We start from the raw sequence: 20,514 nt of genomic DNA on the forward strand, positions 1-20,514 counted from the left end.
TTCTGAACCCAGCAGATCCAGGATATCCAGTGTACAAAAGACATCTGTGGGCAGGGATGTTCTTTGACTCTCAGGGTATGTCTTCACTACCGACCGGATCATCGGGCAGCAATTGATCCAGTGGGGATCGATTTATTGCGTCTAGTCTAGACGTGATAAATCGATCCCTGAGTGCTCTCCCATTGACTCCTGTACTCCAGCTTGACAAGAAGCGCAGGCAGAGTTGATGGGGGAGCAGCAGCAGTCGACTCACTGTAGTGAAGACACCGCGGTAAGCTGATCTTAATTTAGATCGCCCCCCCCCCCTTAGTGTAGACCAGGCCTCAGAAAAACTTGATACAAGTTTTGCGTGAAGGTTAGGTTGGTGTTGGAGGCAAATTCACTTATATTGAGAAGGGCCTTGTATCTGTGAAATCCAGTGGAAAATTGACTGGTAACTCCCATTCCTATGCACACAGGTTCTTCCTACTTAATAAATCCATTGGGGAGCTTAGTTCCTCTTGGAAGTAAGTTGTTTTGTTGCTGAAGTTTTTCTGTTCTATTAAACATTTCTTCCCTGAGATGAGAATTCTTTGTACTCCTTCACCATTTGATACAAGCAATAGACATTCAGTTGCTTTCTATTAGCAACAAGAAAAACTGAGGGAGAGACATTTGAAAAAGCAGCTTGATGACATGGGTGCTGCTCCAAGCAATTTATACTGAGGCGAGTCTCTGATCTTGACCATTTCTTTTCCTGAAGAAGAACTCTGGGTAAGCTCAGAAGCTTGTCTCTTTCACCCACAGAAGTTGGTCCAGTAAAAGATATTACCTCATCTCTCTCATATCCTGGGACCGACACAGCTACAACAACACTGCGTACATTTTTTTTTCCTGGCAGAACTGGAGATCTCGCTGGGGAGGATCCAAACTCAGAGGCTTGTATTATCTGGATTTGGTGAAGGTTTGAGGGAGGTTATTTTTGGACAGTTACCAGGAAAGCTGGTTGAAAAATGCAGAGCATTTTTTTGAAAGCTTTTACAATTTCCTTGAAAAATATTTTCATCAGTTTCAAATTTTTTGAAAAAGATAGACTGTGCTGTAAGCTGGCCACACAAGTGGGAAAAAATCACTAAAATTTTGAAAAACGTTGCCAAAAATGTTCAGCCAGCTCTAGCCACCACTTTTGGGACTAGGGTATTGAGTTTGGTATTGTTAGAATGTATGCTAGATGGTCATCCTCCATTCCTGTTTTGTAGAAGAAAAAAGCTTGTACCAATACCAAATTTCCCAGTATCTACTCAGACTCTGATTTGCGGGCATTGTCAAGCTGCTTTTGTAGGCTGGGATTTTCAGTGGGACTTAACCAGTCATCCACTGAATTTCTGGATTCCCTTACCACAGATTCCCTATGGCCCTTCCTCACCTTCCCCAGATTCCTCCAAGACCTTTTCTACCTAGTAGCTCTACCATTTCCCCTAATGTGAGCGGGAACGGGGATGAGCCACCAATGGTTGTGGGGGGCAAAGACGAGAGACGAGAATCTCTTTCCTCCCCTGCCTGTCAGGAGGCCAGGTCCTGGAACATCTGCTCTCCCCTTAATGCAGCGGCTGGGAGGGAAATGGTATCTTTCTTGCAGCTCTCCTGCTGCCCGCTTGCATAGCTCTGGCTATCTGTGCTGTTAAGCTGGAGAATTTTTAACCCCCCCATCAACAGCTGATCAGCAGCTTGGGGACAGGACCCAGAGGCAACAGGCAGTAGAGTTAGATTCCTGGACTTTTCACCTCACCAGTGGCTTCTTCCCTTTGCTCCTTCACAGAGGGCTGGAAGTTTGGGGGGAGGCATTGTTGTCTCCCTCTATCCTAGAGCTGGAGGGAAATATTCTTATTCTCCCTTATTAAGCCAAGGATAGGCTGCTATTTATAGAGCAAGACTAATCATTTGCTTCTGTTCCTTGTATTAAGGGGAACTTATATTCCTTTCTATCTAACACAAACAGTTTATTATTTTTCGTAAAGGAGACACAAGGTAGGAAAACAGAATACAAGTACACTCAGAGCCAGCATTTCCAGAATGTGAAAAACATCCATTTTATCCAACTAGGCAGCAAGCTGTGAACAGGGCCGGCTCCAACTTTTTTGCCACCCCAAGCAGCGAAGAGAAAAAAATAAAAATAAAATGAAATAAAGCCGCGATCGGCAGCACTTCGGCGGCTGCTCTACCGCCGCCGCTTCATTCTTCGGCGGCAATTTGGCGGTCGGTCCTTCCCTCCGAGAGGGACTGACGGACCCGCTGTCGAATTGCCACTGAAGACCCGGACGTGCCGCCCCTTTTCATTGGCTGCCCCAAGCACCTGCTTCCTGAGCCTGGAGCCGGCCCTGGCTGGGAATCACCATCATGCTTCTGAAGTGCAGATGCAAGCAAAAGTTAAGAAGATAAAGATCATTGCATTGTGTAATCTCATCATGTTGGTACTGAGTCCAATTGCTGTCCTGGGATTTTCAGGCTTGCATATGTCCATGGGGAGGTGGATACATTCTTATTTATACTGAGGGTAGTATCTGGGAGCCCAACTCAGGATCCCCGTTTTGCTAGGGACTCTACAAACACAGACAAAAAGACAGACCTGCTCCAAAGAGTTTACAATTCATCAATTCCCAGGCCAGAAGGGACCAGAGTGATCTAGTCTAACCTCCTTTATGACACAGGCCAGAGAACTTTCCCCAAAATAATTCCTAGAGCATATCTTTTAGAAAAACATCCAATCTTGATTTAAAAATTGCCAGTCATGGAGAAGCCATCACAACCCTTGGAAGTTGTTCCAATGGCTAATTACCCTCAATGTCAAAAATTTACAACTTATTCCCAGTCTGAATTTGTCTAGTTTCAACTTCCCGCCACTGGATTGGGTTAGACCTTGTTCACTAGATTGAAGAGCTCATTATTAAATATTTGTTTCCTGTGCAGATACTTACAGACAGTAATCAAGTCACCCCTTAGTCTTCTCTTTGTTAAGCAAAATAGACAGCTCCTTGAGTCTATCATTGTCACTATAAAGCATGTTTTCTAATCTTTTCATCATTCTTGTGGCTCTTCTCTGAACCCTCTCCAATTTATCTTGAATTGTGGGCACCAGAACTGGACACAGTATTTCAGCAGCAGTTGCATAAATGCCAAATAGAGAGGTAAAATAACACCTGTACTCCTACTTGAGATTTCCCTGTTTAGGTATCCCAGGATGCATTAATGCTTTTGGCCACAGTGCCAAGCTGATTATTCATCACAATCCCCAAGTCTTTTTTAGAGTCACTACTTCCCAGGCTAGAGTCCCCCAATCTGTAAGTAATGGCCTACATATTGTTTGCTTGCGCCCAGTTTATCAAGGGATCCAGATCTCTGAACCAGTGACCTGTTCTCTTCATTATTTACCACTTCCCCAATTTTTGTGTCATCTGCAAATTTCATCAGTGATTTTATGTTTTCTTCCACGCCATTGATAAAAATGTTAAATAATGTAGGGCCTGAGGGCTCCCACTGGAAACACACCCACTTGACAATGATTCCCCATTTACAATTACATTTTGGGACCTATCAGCTAGCCAGTTTTTAATCTATTAAATGTGTGCTATGTTAATTTTATAACATTCTAGTTTTGTAATCAAAATGTTGTGTGGTACCAAGTCAAATGCCTTACGGAAGTCTATTACATCAATACTATTACTTTTATTGACCAAACTTGTAATCTCATTAAAAAAATCAAGTTAGTTTGACAGGATCTGTTTTCCACAAACCCATGATTTGCATTAATTGCATTACCCTCCTTTAATTCTATACAATGTAAGTACATTAGGAATTTAGTGAAATTATGCCTTATTTATATATCTACAGTAGGATGAGTTAGAATCTACCAGTCTTCTTTGGATCCAGAAAGAACCTAGAATAAGTTCTCTTCTAGGTTTTCCTGAAGTGAACCTAGTATGATGGGAATTAATACTACCAGACCTTTTTCTTTATTGGTGGTTTAGAAAGATGCTTGCAAAAAGAAGTCAAGGGACTTCTTTGGAGTCTGAGGAAAAAGCTCTTTATTACCATTTGAGCCTACTTGTCTTAAATCAATCAGCCCCAAAATCAAAGAAATCCCTCTTCTAATCTCAGAGATAAGAAGGCTCTTGTGCTTGCAGGCATGCATTGTGTTTGGGCTAGACTTTTCTCAAAGGGAGTCCTGGGGCATATTTTTGGGGAAGTATTATTGCAGCTCTATTGAAGCTTGAAATAAATGTAATTATACTATAATAAATAATAATAATAATAATATCAAAGTTGGTAGTCCCTGGACTGACCCAGTGTACCTATATTGTTGATTTCTAGGGTTCTGAGCCTAAATAAGGAGATTGTTCAGTTCAGAAGAATCCTCAGCAAATTTTGCTAATGATTTTTTAAATAATTTAGTGCCATCAGACTAGATTATTCCTTGATCTAGAGTTTATATGTAAAGCTCTTAAACACAGATTTCTTCTAGCTAATAGTCCTTGAGGAAAATCTTATTGTAGCATGAGGTAAATGAAACTTTAGGGTGTAAATGCTTCAAATTTCTTTTAATCTTTCTTTGGAGGTTTGTGATTTGGAGAAGAGGGATTTCCTAAAGCCTCTCAAAAAGATGCAACACAAACAATAGCTAGGACTGTCACAGCCTCCCATGTCATGTAGGATATTAGCCAATCCTTCTTTGTTATCATCTAGAGATTGAACTCTGGACCTTCAGAGCTAAAACTTGAGAATTGCCTTCCTTCCTCCCACTACCTTGCATTGGAAAACAGCAACAGAGACATTGCTGTGGGAAGCAACAGAGGGTCCTGTGGCACCTTTAAGACTAACAGAAGTATTGGGAGCATAAGCTTTCGTGGGTAAGAACCTCACTTCTTCAGATGCAAGTGAGGTTCTTACCTACGAAAGCTTATGCTCCCAATACTTCTGTTAGTCTTAAAGGTGCCACAGGACCCTCTGTTGCTTTTTACAGATTCAGACTAACACAGCTACCCCTCTGATGATTGCTGTGGGAGGAGATTTTCTGGAATGGAACCAAGAAGCAACTTTGTGCTGAAAACCAGTCTGTTGGTGATATGGGCAGGCGGGGGCATGAAGGTCTCCTGCTTGGATAAGGGTGGGCGTGGAGAGGTCTGTCTTCTGTAGCTGGAAGTGGGAGGAATTGGAAAGTAGGGTGGTGTTGGTCAAACAGGTAGAGAAGAAAGAGGGGAACCAAGTGAACTCAACCTTCTTTGCAGGGCCAGATTAACTCTCCTGAGGGCCCAGGCTATTAGATTTTGTGAGGGCCCTGTGTACAAGGCTTTTTCCTGGGAGGGAGTTTGGTGCAGGAGGGGGCTGTGGCAGGGGATTGAGGTGCAGGAGGGGGTGTGGGGTCTGGGAGGGAGTTTGGTGCAGGAGGGGGCTGTGGCAGGGGATTGGGGTGCAGGAGGAGGTGTGGGGTCTGGGAGGGAGTTTGGGGCAGGAGGGGGCTGGGGCAGGGGGTTGGGGTGTCGGAGAGGGTGTGGGGTCTGGGAGGGAGTTTGGTGCAGGAGGGGGCTGGGGCACAGGGTTGGGGTGTCGGAGAGGATGCGGGGTCTGGGAGGGAGTTTGGGTGCAGGAGGGGGCTGGGGCACGGGGTTGGGGTGTCGGAGAGGATGCGGGGTCTGGGAGGGAGTTTGGGTGCAGGAGGGGGCTGGGGCAGGGGGTTGGGATGTAGGAGGGGGTGTGAGGTGTAGGCTCCGGCTGGGAGGCGTTTACCACAGGTGGCTCCCAGCCGGCGGCGCAGCAGGGCTCAGGCTGCCTGCCTACCATAGCCCCATGCCGCTCCCGGAAGCAGCTGGCTGCTAGCATGTCTCTGCAGCCCCTGCAAGCACCGCCTCCATAACGCCCAATGACCGGGACAGTGCTGGGGGCACGGGCAGCACGCAGAGCTGACTCCCTCCCCCGCTGGGGACCGCAGAGACGTGCTAGCAGCTGGCTGCTTCCGAGAGCAGCGTGGGACTATGGCAGGCAGGCAGCCTGCCTGAGCGCCCCTTTTAGCGGCCCGGAGATCGCTGCCTGTGATTTATTTCTGCGGGGCCCCCCTTGAGCTGGGGCCCTGGCCTGCAGCCCCTAAAGCCCCTGCCTTAATCCAGCCCTGCTTTTTTGGAATATCTCCTCCTCCTCCTCTCTCTCTCTCTGCTTTTCTAATGTGCACACCACCATATCTAGGAGCTAGATACAAAAGTAATGACCACATTATAGATGACAGAAAATTACTGAATTTCTCTCTCCAATTTAAGCAACCTTTTCCATGGGAATCGTGGTGACTGTTTCCAGCAGAAACATTGCTAGTCATTATAATACTCATCTTAGGGTGCCTACTTTGTGCCTCTGAAAATCTCCCCCCTTTGGAGGATCTGAAGGAATTATTTAATTTTAGTTTTAGATCAATGAAATATTTTGCAGCACCTGCCCTATCCATAGGAATAAAGAGGGTTTTTTTCTTACTGTTACTAGTTTTCAGCAAGAATAGAGCCCACTGTGTTGGGGGGGAGTGGTAGAAAAATCTATTGTATTTATCTGTTTAGATTTTATGAGTTTAAGAGGATCCTTTACTGATTTGCTGTTTCTTAACAAGTGGAGGACATTCAGAATCCAATGTCTTTTCGATCAACAGCAGCACAGAAAAATCAACTTTATTTTTCAGATTTTTTTCATGTTTTAAAGGATCTTTCATTGGGATTTGCCCAGAGAATCTGATCATTAAGGTTTTTAATACTGAGTGCAGAGTAATTTTCAAAGTAATTTATCCATCTTCCTACTGAGACTTTTCTGGCATTGTAGAGAATGAGATTTCTCTCCCTTAAAGACTTAAAGGTGGCAATTTTGCAACAGAAAAGCTTCAAAAACAGACTCCAACGAGAAACTGCTGAGCTTGAATTAATATGCAAACTAGATACCATGAACTTGGGTTTGAATAGAGACTGGGAGTGGCTGGGTCATTACACATATCGAATCTATTTCCCCATGTTATGTATCCTCACACCTTCTTGTCAACTGTCTAAAATGGGCCATCTTGATTATCACTACAAAAGTTTTTTTTCTCCTGCTGATAATAGCTCATCTTAATTCATTAGCCTCTTACAGTTGGTATGGCTACTTCCACCTTTTCATGTTCTCTGTATGTGTATATATCTTCTAACTATATGTTCCATTCTATGCATCCAATGAAGTGGGCTGTAGCCCACGAAAGCTTATTCTCAAATACATTTGTTAATCTCTAAGGTGCCACAAGTGCTCCTGTTCTTTCTCCCTTCAGTATATGTCATTTCACTTTTATTATAACCAAAGGGCCAAATTCTGTCCTCAGATACATAATTCTCATCATTTGAAGTTAGTAGAAATGTTTTTTATCTTATATTTCCTTAGGGGTGGTAGAGAGGAAGAAGAAAAGTAGAAATTAGAATTTCCCCTTCCTAACTTTGTTTCCTGCCTGTAGGAAGACTAGGAGAGAAGGAAGACTCATGTTTATCCTTTTCATGTTTACTATTCCTTTCTGTGTGAGGAAGAATTATGCTTCCTTTTTGTTTCCTTTCTGAAGAGAAAATTACTTTTTTTTCCTCTCTGGGCAATGGATTGGGGGGGAAGGGACAGCAAGCCCAGAAACACTTCAGAGACAAATGAATTAGAAGGTCTATGGAATCTAAGGACTGGTTTACACTTAAATCTTACTTTGGCACAGCTATGCTGTCAATCCCCCCAACCCACAGTGTAGACACAGCCGACAGAAGAGTGTTTCTATTGACATAGCTAATGTCATTTGGGGAGGTGGTGGTGTTACACTGGCAGAACAACTCCTGTTGGCATACGCTGCATCTACACTAGGGAGCTCTGTCGAGGTAGGCTTAGTAGTGTAAATATAGCCTAAGATGAGGTTTGTGAGGATGGGAGGAATGGTGGTTGAAGCAGCTTTTAGGCTTGACTTAGATGCTTAGGGCTTGTCTACATGATGGGGTGATGCACTCTGTGGGTGTGTGATGTCTAAACTGCGCAAACGTGTTATGCTTTAATTGGTCTATGTAGATCCTGCTGGTGCACTTTAACATAGTGCTATTTGAAACAGTACTACATTAAAGTACATTAGGAATCCGTTAGTGTGCACCAGACACATTCGTTAGCGTGCGCAACACATTCGTACAGTTTAGAAATCACACCCCAGAAGAGTGCACTACCCTACTGTGTAGACAAGCTCTAGACTGAGATCAACAGTGTCCTACTTTCTTCCAGTGAATATGTGGGAGAGGGAGATCACATTTGCTACAGACATTTTTTTTGGAGCTAGTTTTCTGTCATGAATAGCTGCGGGAAGAGTAGAGCATGGGCTGTTATAGGCTTTCAAAGCTCTGCAGTGCTGTCTGCTCCACCTGTAAGCCTCCCCTGATCTCACAAGTACTATGGCCCTTATTGCCACAGGCTGTCCCTACAACAGCCTCACATTGTCACCTTCTGCTCTCCTCTCTTACAGCCCCTGCAGGAGAGGACCTGCCATGCAGCAATTTTGAACCCCACTGGAACGAGGCACTTTGCTCAATGGTACTTCCGCTGCCTCCTGCAAGCTCTTCGGGTCACTAAATGTAGTGTGGGCTTCTTTCTGCTATTGTACACCCCTTCTCCTACAGATCCCCTCCTGGGGAGTCCTATGCAGTTCAAGAGCTGCTGCTTGCCTCCTGGCCTCTTGCACTGTGAGTAAAGCTCATGATAGTATCCTCACTCCTTCCCCATCAAACTTTTTAAATAAGGTCCCTGGGGCAAGGGTTGCTCTGGTCCTTACTTTATCCTTTTTAAAGGCAGAAGCTTGGAGGCAGGTACAGGAAATCTACAGAATTTCCCTTGTGGGGGAAAACATAGGAAAAAATAGGCAAGAAAAAGAGGGCAGGAAGGTAAAATGGTTATCAGTACAGCAAAAGAGCAAAAGAACCAATGCTTTGGGAACCTGTGCAGCTGCATAATCAAATGATAGGTAGGGACCTACCTATGACAATCCTTGAAGGAAAGAGCCCTCAAGTATTCTGAGAAGCTGCCTGTATCTTGTCTATATTTTATGTGACTTCATGTTCTGGCTGCAACTTGCTTCCAGAGAGATTCCTGATCTCAATAACATGCCATATCATGCCAGCTACTGTCTATGTATCCCTCAGCCAGCCAGTTCTGTTCCACTTACACAAGTGCAATGTGGGTATAGCTTTGATAGGAATTAAAGCTCTCTGAATGAAGGCAGAATTAGGCTCCAAATGTGGGATGTGGGGAAAAGGAAAGAACCATCACTTCTGACTGCTGCCTCCATACAGCCTTTCCTTTGCAGGAAGAAGAGTTCTGATTTTTACTAATGAGATTCAGTAATGTAAAATAAACTTGTGAGAGAGTGGAAGCACTTCACCCATTTGACAAGTGGGGAATCAGCCTGACAACGGTGGTCAAACAAAGGTTCACCCCAGTTTATACAATGGTAGCAGATGGTTCTTCCATAATTTGATTACTGGCTAGCACTTTAGTGAATGATGAGTACCCCAACTCCATAATAAATATAAATCAAGCAGAAACACGGGAAGTCGCATGGGAAACTTGATCGTGCCTGGAGTTTCTTGCTACATTTTTAAGATGGGATAAAGTTGCCATTGAAATGCAGGCAGCAGCCTTGTGTTTGTAAACCAAAGCTCTTAAAGGAGGAAAACAAGATAGAAATGGATATTCTAACTGTGATGTTGTGCAGTCTATATGGTTTTATAAAAATATGATAATAAGTGAATATAATGTAACTGGAATATGCTTCATGCAAAAGGTCTCTTGTAAGGTATCATTACAAAGCTTATAATCTACCGAGTGTGATCATCCTATTTGTATAAATGTACCACTCTTGTATCTAAAACTAGAAATATGAAATATAACTCTGAGGGCCTATTGTAATTATGCAAAGTGTGGGCCATTAATAGTGGTTTGGAATCTTGATAACTCCCATTAACTAGGACCATTGTCTGCAGATAGCTGTGTTTACCTGTGAGTCTTCCTGTATATGTGTGTGCTGGCAAGTGGGTAATGAAGTCTTGCAGTGACATGTGATCATGTCACCTGACCTGGAATCCATCTTTAACCTGGTGCTTTTCCAGTGTGTGTGTGTGTGGGGGGTGGAAACCCAGAGGGACAAAGGGTTCCCACCTTATGCAAAAGATATATAAAGAGGTGTAAGAGAACAAGGGGGAGGGGGAGCCATCATGAAGAATCCCCTAGCTACCACCTGAGCTGGAACAAGAGCTGTACCAGGGGAAAGAATTGTGCCCAGGCCTGGAAGGTGTCCAGTCTGAGAAAAAACTTACTGAAGCATCTTTGAGGGTGAGATTATCTGTATTCAGTTTGATTAGACATAGATTTGCGCATTTTATTTTATTTTGCTTGGTGACTTACTTTGTTCTGTCTGTTACTACTTGGGACCACTTAAATCCTACTTTCTGTATTTAATAAAATCACTTTCTACTTAGTAATTAACTCAGAGTATGTATTAATACCTGGGAGAGCAAACAGCTGTGCATATCTCTCTATCAGTGTTATAGAGGGCGAACAATTTATGAGTTTACCCTGTATAAGCTTTATACAGGGTAAAACGGATTTATTTGGGTTTAGACCCCATTGGGAGTTGGGCATCTGAGTGCTAAAGACAAGCACACAGAAGTGTGCTGTTTTCAGGTAAACTTGCAGCTTTGGAGTAAGATATTCAGACCCTGGGTCTGAGTTGGAGCAGACGGGAGTGTCTGGCTCAGCAAGACAGGGTGCTGGAGTCCTGAGCTGGCAGGGAAAACAGAAGTAGGGGTAGTCTTGGTACGTCAGGTGGCAGCTGCCAAGGGGGTTTCTGTGATCCAACCGGTCACACTAATAATAGAAATCAGAACGTACAATATGTTCCATAGTGGCATGTAATACAGAATCCAATGCAATAAAGAACAAAGAGAGGATTACGCTGGCTGTAAGCAGATGGTGTACACTTGCCTCTTTTATCAGATTCATAAATCTGGGTCCAAAACGCCATGGCTTGTGTCTGTGGCACTGCAGGGAGCTGACAGTCATTTGGGATGCACGCTGGGAGGCCACTGCTACCATGTAAACAGCATCATACATCAGAGCTGCTTCAGTCTGCATGAAAAACAGAAGGGGGCTCTTTAATTTACATCCTTCTTCCCCCTCCCCTTTTGTCATCTCAGAACGAATATCCCGTTCTATTTATGAGAGATTAAGCTGCTGCTTTTCTGCGACTCATGTGAGTCCAAAGTTAAAACAAGAGACAGGCCTTGTTTCTTGTGCTTTGTGTTAATTTGTGCTACCAGGTATTGCTGAGCAAAATATTTAACAATCAGATGGAAGAGTGGTCTAGGTGCAGGAATGAGGAGATTTGCATTTTATTCCCATCTCTGCTGTAGATTTCCTTTGTGATACCAGGGAAGTTATTTGGGGTGGAATTTTCACAAGTGCATCAGGCAAAATATTGAAAAGACAAAGCGATTTAGGAGCCCAAGTCCCATTTTCAGAAGTGCCTTAAAGTCTGATTTTTAAAGGTATTTGGGTCCCTAAAGATGCAGAAACTTGCCTAGTGAGATTTTCAAAAGTGCAGTCAATCCCACTAGTTGCCTCTCTATTTTCAGGTGCCTAAATACCTTTAAAAATATGTCCTTTAGGTACTTAGGCGGTTAGGCTCCTAAGTCTCATTAAAAGTCTATAGGACTTAGGAGCTTCTGTTTAGTCACTTTTGAAAATGGGACTTTGGCACTTTTGAAAACTTTACCCAAAGTGTTACTGCAAGCCAATGGGACTTGTGTCACGGAGGAGTTTTTGAAAATCCCACCCTTACTCTCTGCCTCAGTGGTCTCTTTATATAGAAGGGGGATAATTTTTACTCACCTCACAGGGATGTTGTCAGAATTAATTCATTAATATGCTACATTATTTATTATAAAAATACTGACTAATTCAGAAGTAAATTTGGGCCTAAGAAAATACTAATGACTTTGCAGATGAGAAACTGGACTCGTTTATATGAACTACATAACTAACCCATTTTTCATTCTTTTTCCCCGGTGTTCCTTTGGGAAATTAACAGCTTTGATTCTTTGTCTGTTTCATTTACCTAAGTAAATTACAATGGCATCAGTCTTATCAGCACTGAAGGCTTTTGCTGGCAATCACATGTGATCTGAATGTACTTGCTAATCTTAATGTACTGCAGAGGAGGAATCACTCCTGATACCCCTGGTCAGGCTCTGCACAAAACAAAGCTCCCACAATCAAAAGCTAATCAAAAATGTTATAAATGGTGAGATGCACCGCAGGAGACAATAGCAGCTGTACTGTGGGCCAAGCATCTTTAAAAGTTCCAAACAGATCCTGTTGACTAAGATCCTAATCCAAAGCCCCACCAAGTCAATGGAAAGACTCTCATTGACTTCAATAGGTTTTGGATCAGGCTTGAAATTAGGCTGACTAGGGCACATTCATTTAGGATGAATTCAGCCTAGAGAGTTTGAGGATTTCTGGTGGAAATGCTTCAGAGCAGATCTCAGTTTGCATCACTATAATGGTCCGACCGTACCATTACTCCAAAATAAGATGCATATATTGTTTGTCAATGGCAGCACAGCCTGCATTGTTACTGTTGGGTATGAAGCTGGAAATGGTTGATCAAAGTTCACTGCTTTATAATTGTTAATATTCATCCATCTTGCTGTGTGACGTTGAGCCAGTCACTTTACCTCTCTGTCTGTACTTCCCCTCTGATCCTTTGTTCGTTTCTCTATTTAATGTTCAATCATGTGGCTGCACTGAGGAATGAGAGGGCACCTTGCTCCGCTGCATGGGCCACCCATTCTGTGGGTAGCTGTGCAGGGGGAACAGAAGCCTCTGTGGGATCATGACATCTCCCGCATTGTGCATGTGGTCAGGAGAGAGTGGAGAATGGCTCTGCACTGGCCAGGATAGCTGCCCACGTGCACTGGGAGATGTATGCTGTGCCAGATATAGACCTACTACTTACCTACTAGAGCAACCAGATAGTGACATAATCCCAATAATCTCCCAAATACATTCCTGGAAATGCAATTTGAGTGGGGAAAGGCTTTACTGCTGTGAGGGTTGGTAAAATATGGCAGTGGATTGTTGGTAAGAATCTGGTCCAGTGTTACAGCAATGAAAATCATCACCCTCTGATGGTAGTTGATGGCCTCTGTGAAATGAGTTGGTTTGTTCTCCTCCAATTTTTAGTAACCACCACTCAATGAAAAGGCCAAACACTGTGTTGGCATGGAGACTGCAACTGCTTTCTTATCACTAGTAGCCAGTGCTGTTACACTACCTGGCCAGGGTAGTGCAAGCTTGAACTGCTGCCCGTGCTAAACCTGTTCTCTGGATCGACAAATTAACTTAGTAGGCCTGTCAGCCGCCTGCCATTCACTTAAAAATACAACCACATGGAAAAGTCATAAAAACCAAATCAGGGGTGTGCATTGGTAGGGTGTTATAGACATGGCTATGACATCATGGACACTAATCAAAAAGTGACAGTTTTATCCAGGTTTCACAGTTCAAAAATGATTGTGATCATCACAAAAACATTTTGCCGGCTGCTAGTCGATGTGTTCTAGAATGAGCTGATATTTTGTAGAAAACATTACATTAAAAAAAAAGGCTACTCTGCATTCACAACAACAAACATGAGTATATACAGACATTTCTAGTTGGCTAGCCTGAGATCTATGCATTTCCCAGAAGATCTCAAAGCATCTGTGTGGTTAAAGCCATTCCAGACCGTCTTGCGTAGCCTGAAGAGCAGAACACATCAGAAATTCTGTGTAGTGAACTGTCTTGAGTGTTTCCATGTAACTTTTGCCCTTAATATGGGTTTTTCTACAAAAAAAATGATAGCGTCCTACCTCTTCTACAATAGTTAGGCAAAATAGGGTAAATCAGGGGCAGAGATTCAGCCTTTTTATTTCTCATTATTTTGATTTTAATACTTTATTTAGATAGGGTTACCATTCGTCCGGATTCCCCTGGACATGTCCGGCTTTTTGAGTTAAAAATAGCGTCCGGGGGGAATTTGTAAATGTCCGGAATTCCCCCCCATGCAGAGCGCGCGCGGCTAACAGGGCAGCCGGCCGGATGGTGCCACTTACATGGGGCTCCAACAGCCAGAGAGAGTCCTTCCTCCGCTTCCCCTGCAGCAGAGATCACTCCCTCCCTCCCTGCATTCGCAGATCGCCTCCAGCAGTCTGGAGCTCCTCCCCTGCTCCTCCTTCCCTGCTGCCCAGCGTGCTGGGACGAGCAGCAGGGTAAGGGGACCAGGGGGTCGGAGAAGGGGCAGGGAGGTTCTGGAGGGGGCAGTCAAGAGACGGGGGGGTTGGGAGTTCGGGGGGGGCTTTCAGGGTGGGGTGTGGATAAGGTTTTGGGCAATCAGGGTACAGGTAGGGGGTAGGGTCCTGGGGGGCAGTTAGGGTGGGGGGGGTTTAGGAGGGGGCAGTTAGGGGACAAGGAGCGGGGGGGGGTTGGGAGTTTTGGGGGCGGGGCTGTCAGGGGGCAGGGGTGGGGAGAGGGATCGGAGCAGTCAGGGGACAGGGAGCAGAGGGGTTTAGATGGGTCGGGAGTTCTGGGGGGGGCTGTCAGGGGGTGGGGAGTGGTTGGATGGAGCGTGGGAGTCCCAAGGGTCTGTCTAGGGGTGGGGGTGTGGATAAGGGTTGGGGCAGTCAGGGTACAGGTAGGGGGTAGGGTCCTAGAGGGCCAGTTAGGATGGGGGGAGGGTCTCAGGAGGGGGCAGTCAGGGGACAAGAGGCAGGGAGGCTTAGGTAGGGGGTGGAGTCCTGGGGGGCAGTTAGGGGCAGGGGTCCCAGGAGGGGGCAGTCAGGGGACAAGGAGCGGGGGGAGGGTTGGGGGTTCTGAGGGGGGCGGAAAGTGGGAGGGAGTGGAAGGGGCAGGGGCGGGACTAGGGCAGGACGGGGGCGGGGCTAGAGCAGGGCTCCTCCCGTCCTCTTTTTTGCTTGCTGAAATATGGTAACCCTAATTTAGATGATTGCACAGAAATCCAGGTATCTCATTGTGAGAATCTTCCCATTTTCTCCACACCATGCAAGTGCCATTTTGTGAACTAAAAGGGACAAATCTTGCATTAATATTAGAAAGTTTAATCATTCTCCTGATAATGCGTAACTTGTCATTTCCTCACTGTCTAATGAATTACAGCAGTCATTGGCGATCCCTTGAGGCTGAAGATGATCTCTTTCACAGGTTATATGTTCCATGGGTCCTTAGGTGGCTGAGGAATCCGATCCTTGAGTCACAGGCTCGTTAGCACACATTGCAGGTGGTGTTGGAAGACAAGGTTGGGCCGTGATTGCTGCGTGACAGTTGTCTTTCCTTTCTTACAGCAGTATTATAGCTCTCTACCTAACTAAATAAGTGAACTTGCTATGAATGTTTAAAGTAAGCGCAGCTGATTAGTGACCTTGTCTGTTTATATTGCCTGTAAGACATCTGAGCAAATTTGGACATATGGAAAAGGAAGGTTCTGCCTAATAAAAGACGAGATCTAAACTCTGTCTTGGACCCCAATCCCGCAATCAGATCTGTGTGGGTGAATGGCTCTGCCTGCACGTATCCTATTGCAGGACTGGGGCCTTCCATTGTGAATTCCTAGGGACAGAGACACTATCTACTCCATCTTGTATATTGCTGTAAGCACAGCAGTAGTGCTTAAAAGAGAATTTTTTTTAAAGTTTTGCTGAAGATAGTTGACCTGGGAAATTCTCTGTAACGATTAGCATGTTTCAAAATGACACCAGAAATTATTTTGTAATAAAGTCTGGTTCCATACTGCATTCCACATCATTCAATTTGTGTTAAGAATGTTATCAGATGCTGGAAAACAATGCCAAAATCCAGAACCATGTTCGTCAGACTTAATCAATTCAATTGCTTTTATTTGTTCTTTTGATCCTTTGAAGGGGAACCCCCACACACATTTCTCAACAAGATGATACCTTATACTTATCTCTAAATTACATCTTCAAAGCCAGAGTGCTGCTGTAGATGATCGGAATGGAGAAAGAAGGCACTTTTCCAATTTAAAATGCTATTACCTGCCTACACATACAGTATCTTTCCTTGCAGATTACTAATACTATACCTCTCTGGAAGTTTTTATCTCCTCTTATATTTATCAAATTCTGAACTTTCTTAGAGAAATGAGACTGCTGCAAGTGCATTTGACAAGAGAGAGATAAATGATAAGCGCAAAGCACCTTGTCAGAGTGCTTTGTAACTCATCTATTCATGTGAGCGTCACTGGTTGTCACATGGCTAACTTCAGCATTGGTTAAAGGAACAAATTCACAACCGTGGTCAAGTAAAGCAATAAATAAATAAAAATGGTAAAAATGCCTCTTTACCTCTATGGATTCTCTTCCAACATTTGGAAAATGGAGTAAGTGGAAAAGCAAATGGGAAACTTCAACCTCTGCTTAAATTTGGTTAAACTTTCGACAGTGCATACTGAATTCTATCCTATATTCCTACTCATGTGAGTATTCCCATTAACTATTTATGTAAGTAAGGGCTGCAGTACTGGGCCCATAATGCTTGGGGGAGTTGTTGGCCACCAAATTACATTTTAATTTTGTTTCCTAAGTGTCTTCCTTTGCTGTCTCTTGCTTTCTTCCCCTCTACCGATCCAGATAAATATGGGTAATTAAGAACAAAACATCTGTGTTTATCCTTGGATTGGAATAGAATTGGAAAGGTCTCTGTAGCCATCTGCTATAAGTCTAGGCTGTGGTTATTCACTTACTGTCATCATGCCATCCAGGAGGCCAGTTTCTGGTTTGGGCGGTGCCTGCAGCCGTTCCATCGACCACTTTTCAATAACTGATGTAACCTGTGGATTGTCAATGTTGAGCAGGCGAAACCCGGTCATGTTTACTCCACTGTATCTGTAGGGTTCCAGATCTAATGCAAATAGATCCTAAATCATCGTTTAAAAAACAAAAACAAAACACATTTTCAAGATGCTGTATTATTTTTAGAGCAAACTATTTGTCAGTTACAATCAAAGATGCTTGAAGCCTAAACTATAGAATTTTTTGTCATTTTCAATCAAATGCTAGTATATTTTTTTCCATTGTATCTCTTCCTTCTGCACTCCTGCAAACAATAGTCACAACATTTGTGACGAGGGTTTTTTTTGTTTTGTTTTTTACAAATCTCATACCTGGTTTGCTGGAACATAAAAATCAGTTCCCCACAACAGCACTATTCTACAAGCAAGCTGCACTTCAGTATCTGGTTTTGATTTATCAGTCCTGTCATAACGTTACAGCTATGACAAACCAACATGAAGAATTGGTTGGCCAACATTAAGTATACTTCTCAATCCTAGGAATGAAGATACCAGATGTGGAGAGTAATACAGTTTTACGACTTGCAAACCCCATTTTTCTCCTGCCTTGCCAGCTACAGGTAACTTGCTGTCAGTGTGTCTAATGTATGTGTCAGGCCAGTGCAGAGTAACTCCATGTGCATTAGACACTTGAAGTTTGCAGGGCAGGAAAATAATGACTACTGTAAGTGACATAATTCCATGACACTTTTCAAAACTATATGTCCTGCAATGAAAATATGAAAGGTGCTTGCTAGAGCTGGTTTGCATTTCAGAACAAAATCTTGCTGATATCAGCAGACCAGTGAAGCAACAAATGATCAGGTCATGGCTATGTACAGTCATCACCCTTAAAGTGTCAACATTTACAACATCACAGCGATTTCTTGCTCTGAGTGTAGGGGATATACAGCATTGCCCCAGATATTGTAGCATGCCAACTGTCTGGTAAGTGCTGACTTTTTAAAGTTGAATTCACTAATCTTTTACAAAGGAGGGAAGCCCACATCCAGTCTTAAAATGTGGTGTGTATTTTGGGGGGAGATTAGGGTGAGTTGTATGGGAAGTTTTTAAAGATGGTTCTAAATATTCAAGGCAAGATGTCTATTTGGCATCTCGATGGAGTGACTTCAAGAGTGATGATGGATTTCACTTCAACATAAATGTTTATCTGATACAAAGAAATAAACAAGTTTATGTATAGGAAGTGATATGCACCTGACACTGTAGGCTGTGTGCCACTAATCTGGGTTCTCTCCTCTACCTGCGGTTTAGGTAAAACGGATCTCAAGTTTAGATTTCAAAGAACAAATGAGTGATATATTTAATGAAAATTCAAATATTCATATCATAAAAGAAATATGAGGACTCTTCTTCTGTAAGCCTGAAACTTTCTTGTAGTTCCATATTTTTGTTTCCTTATTAAATACTTTTTTAGCTATAGGTTTTATTTGTGAAACACTTGGTGTCACACAACACACACCAGCCTAATCCACTACAGCTGCTGACCTGCAGCTGAAGGACCTTGTCTACCTTCTAGCTGCAGCACAGCTGACAAACTCGGAGCAGAGGGAGTGGAAAGAGAATAATGTTATAGGCCCTGATTCAGTCAAGTATATTGGCATGTGCTTGACCCCCATTAAGTTGGACCTAAACACATGCTTAAAGTCAGGCAGGTGCTCAAGTTCTTTCCTGAGTAAGGACTGATTTGAGCATGTGCTTAAAGTCTTTGCTGAATTGTGGCTTTAACATAGACTGTGCAGAACAAGAGATGGGGCTTCATCTAGAACACAGCAACTCAACCCCAAATGGTGAAGTTTGGATTTGCTCCAAACTTGAATTTCTGGTCTCAGGCCCATTTCTATAATGGGGTAACTCAAAACCCTATACCTAACCCCCACTCCTCTGCCAAATCTGAACTTAATTATTTGGACTCATCTCTACACACTGAACTTCCTCAAATGTGATTTTGTTAATGGGCATTTCATTTTAATTATTTTTATGGAGCACAGTAAGAATTAGTGGTGGGAAAGTGTTGGCCAGTTCTGCCAATTTTGATAGATTCTTTAGGACATCACCACCACAGAATACTGGCTCCTGCAGTAATAATAATACTTAGTAATTTCCCAGTGTTTTTCATCTGTAATAGTGACACTCAAAACTCAGAGGGAGATACAAGATTTCAGCTGTCTTCACTGAAATAGGAGAACCAATGTTATTATCAAAACTCTCAGTATTTCTTACCAGTGTTGTAAAAAAGTAGTGATAGTATTCGGTCATCATTCCCATGGAAAGAATCTATTGAAAAAGAAAGTCAAAGGGTGAAATTGACATTCTAAATAAGAAATAGCCTCAGTTGACCTTGTAGTAGGGGCTTTCAGTGATTAAGGTTATTTCACTGTCTTTTGAAGAGCACAGGATCAACTTGGAACTATAGAATGCAGTTTACATTGACTACAATGAAAACTGCACTTTTCTTAAGAAGGAACATATGTGATTTTTGATTAAAACTAAAGATTTTCATTGCCTCTCCTCAAGAAAGAGAACAAAGATTGAAAAAGTTCAGGGAAGGGAAAACTGGCTAGATATTTGGGATGTGGGGGTGGCGTTAAAAGAAGTGTGCTGTTGTTTAGTCTGGAATGGAGATGCCTTGGAGGGAATGTGATTGAGGCATACCAAATGAAGGGGAGAGAATACTGATTTGACATGCCTTATAATTGGAGAAAAAGACACTCAGTGAATGTGTATGGCAGTAAACGTGACAGAAGAAGAAATGATTCTTTAAATAACACATAGTCAACTTGCATTCAATTCTGCAGGAGGTCACCAAAGCAAATAGTGCAAAATAAATAAATAAATAAATACATAAATAAAAAAATGGATCTGGAGTAACTTCAAGTGCTAATACAGTCTGAAGCTATGCAAACTGAGACAGTGTTTCAGTGGTAATTAAGCTTTGTTTAAACACAAGCTGATTACCTTTGTGAGTTGAGGAAGGAATTCTTTTTCTGCCCATGTCATTAAATTGGTCTACTGGTTAGGGTGCATAGCAAGGGTGATTTGTTAGATGGAAATAGATGGAAAACCACATGAAAAATAAGGGACAACTCTTTATTTTAAGACTCTTTAGGGAAACCATTTCCCTTAACATATCACATGTTTTTTTCTCTCAAGTGTACATTTCTACTGCCCCCAGCTCTACAATGCAATCATCATAGCCTTCAATTTAATGTTTAAAATGGTACTTATTAGTTTTAATACATTTCAATACATCTTTTTTTAAATCAATTCACAAAACTCTTTACATGTACAAGTGAAATTAATTTTAATTTGAAGCTCAGCCTTAACAGAATCAATATTTAGCAGGTTTCTACAATCTGTCCAAATCTGTTTGCAAAAGGAAAATATTCTTTTCACTGCTGCATTTGAGATACAAAGGCACATCATAAATTCTTCCTAGTATTTCCTTACCTGTGTTTCAAGTGCAAAAACACAGGCCTGGGGTGGAGAACCTTCTGAACATTTAATATCTTGTTTTAACAGGCAAAGTCTCAAACAAGAAGCCACAT

At 42.9% G+C, this 20,514-nt stretch overlaps 1 protein-coding gene and 1 long non-coding RNA gene across 6 annotated transcripts in view; one reads left to right on the forward strand and one right to left on the reverse strand.

Moving 5' to 3' along the window:
• GRIK1 (glutamate ionotropic receptor kainate type subunit 1) overlaps window positions 1-20,514 on the reverse strand; it is a 225,070-nt gene that overhangs the window by 68,306 nt on the left and 136,250 nt on the right. For all 5 annotated transcript variants that reach the window (XR_010594598.1, XM_065576876.1, XM_065576883.1 and 2 more), the window contains exons 5-7: window positions 19,190-19,243; window positions 16,859-17,032; window positions 11,023-11,166 (exon numbers count right to left, since the gene is read on the reverse strand). Coding sequence is in view for 4 of the 5 variants with exons in the window: in XM_065576876.1 (XP_065432948.1) it covers window positions 11,023-11,166; window positions 16,859-17,032; window positions 19,190-19,243 (372 nt within the window). In the remaining variant the exon portion in view is untranslated. The remainder of the gene's footprint in view (window positions 1-11,022; window positions 11,167-16,858; window positions 17,033-19,189; window positions 19,244-20,514) is intronic.
• Window positions 1-20,514, forward strand: part of LOC135977226 (uncharacterized) — a 117,888-nt gene that overhangs the window by 64,189 nt on the left and 33,185 nt on the right. The window lies entirely within an intron of this gene.

This window comes from Chrysemys picta, chromosome 1 (genome assembly GCF_011386835.1).
Source record: "Chrysemys picta bellii isolate R12L10 chromosome 1, ASM1138683v2, whole genome shotgun sequence".
Classification (NCBI taxonomy): domain Eukaryota; kingdom Metazoa; phylum Chordata; order Testudines; family Emydidae; genus Chrysemys; species Chrysemys picta.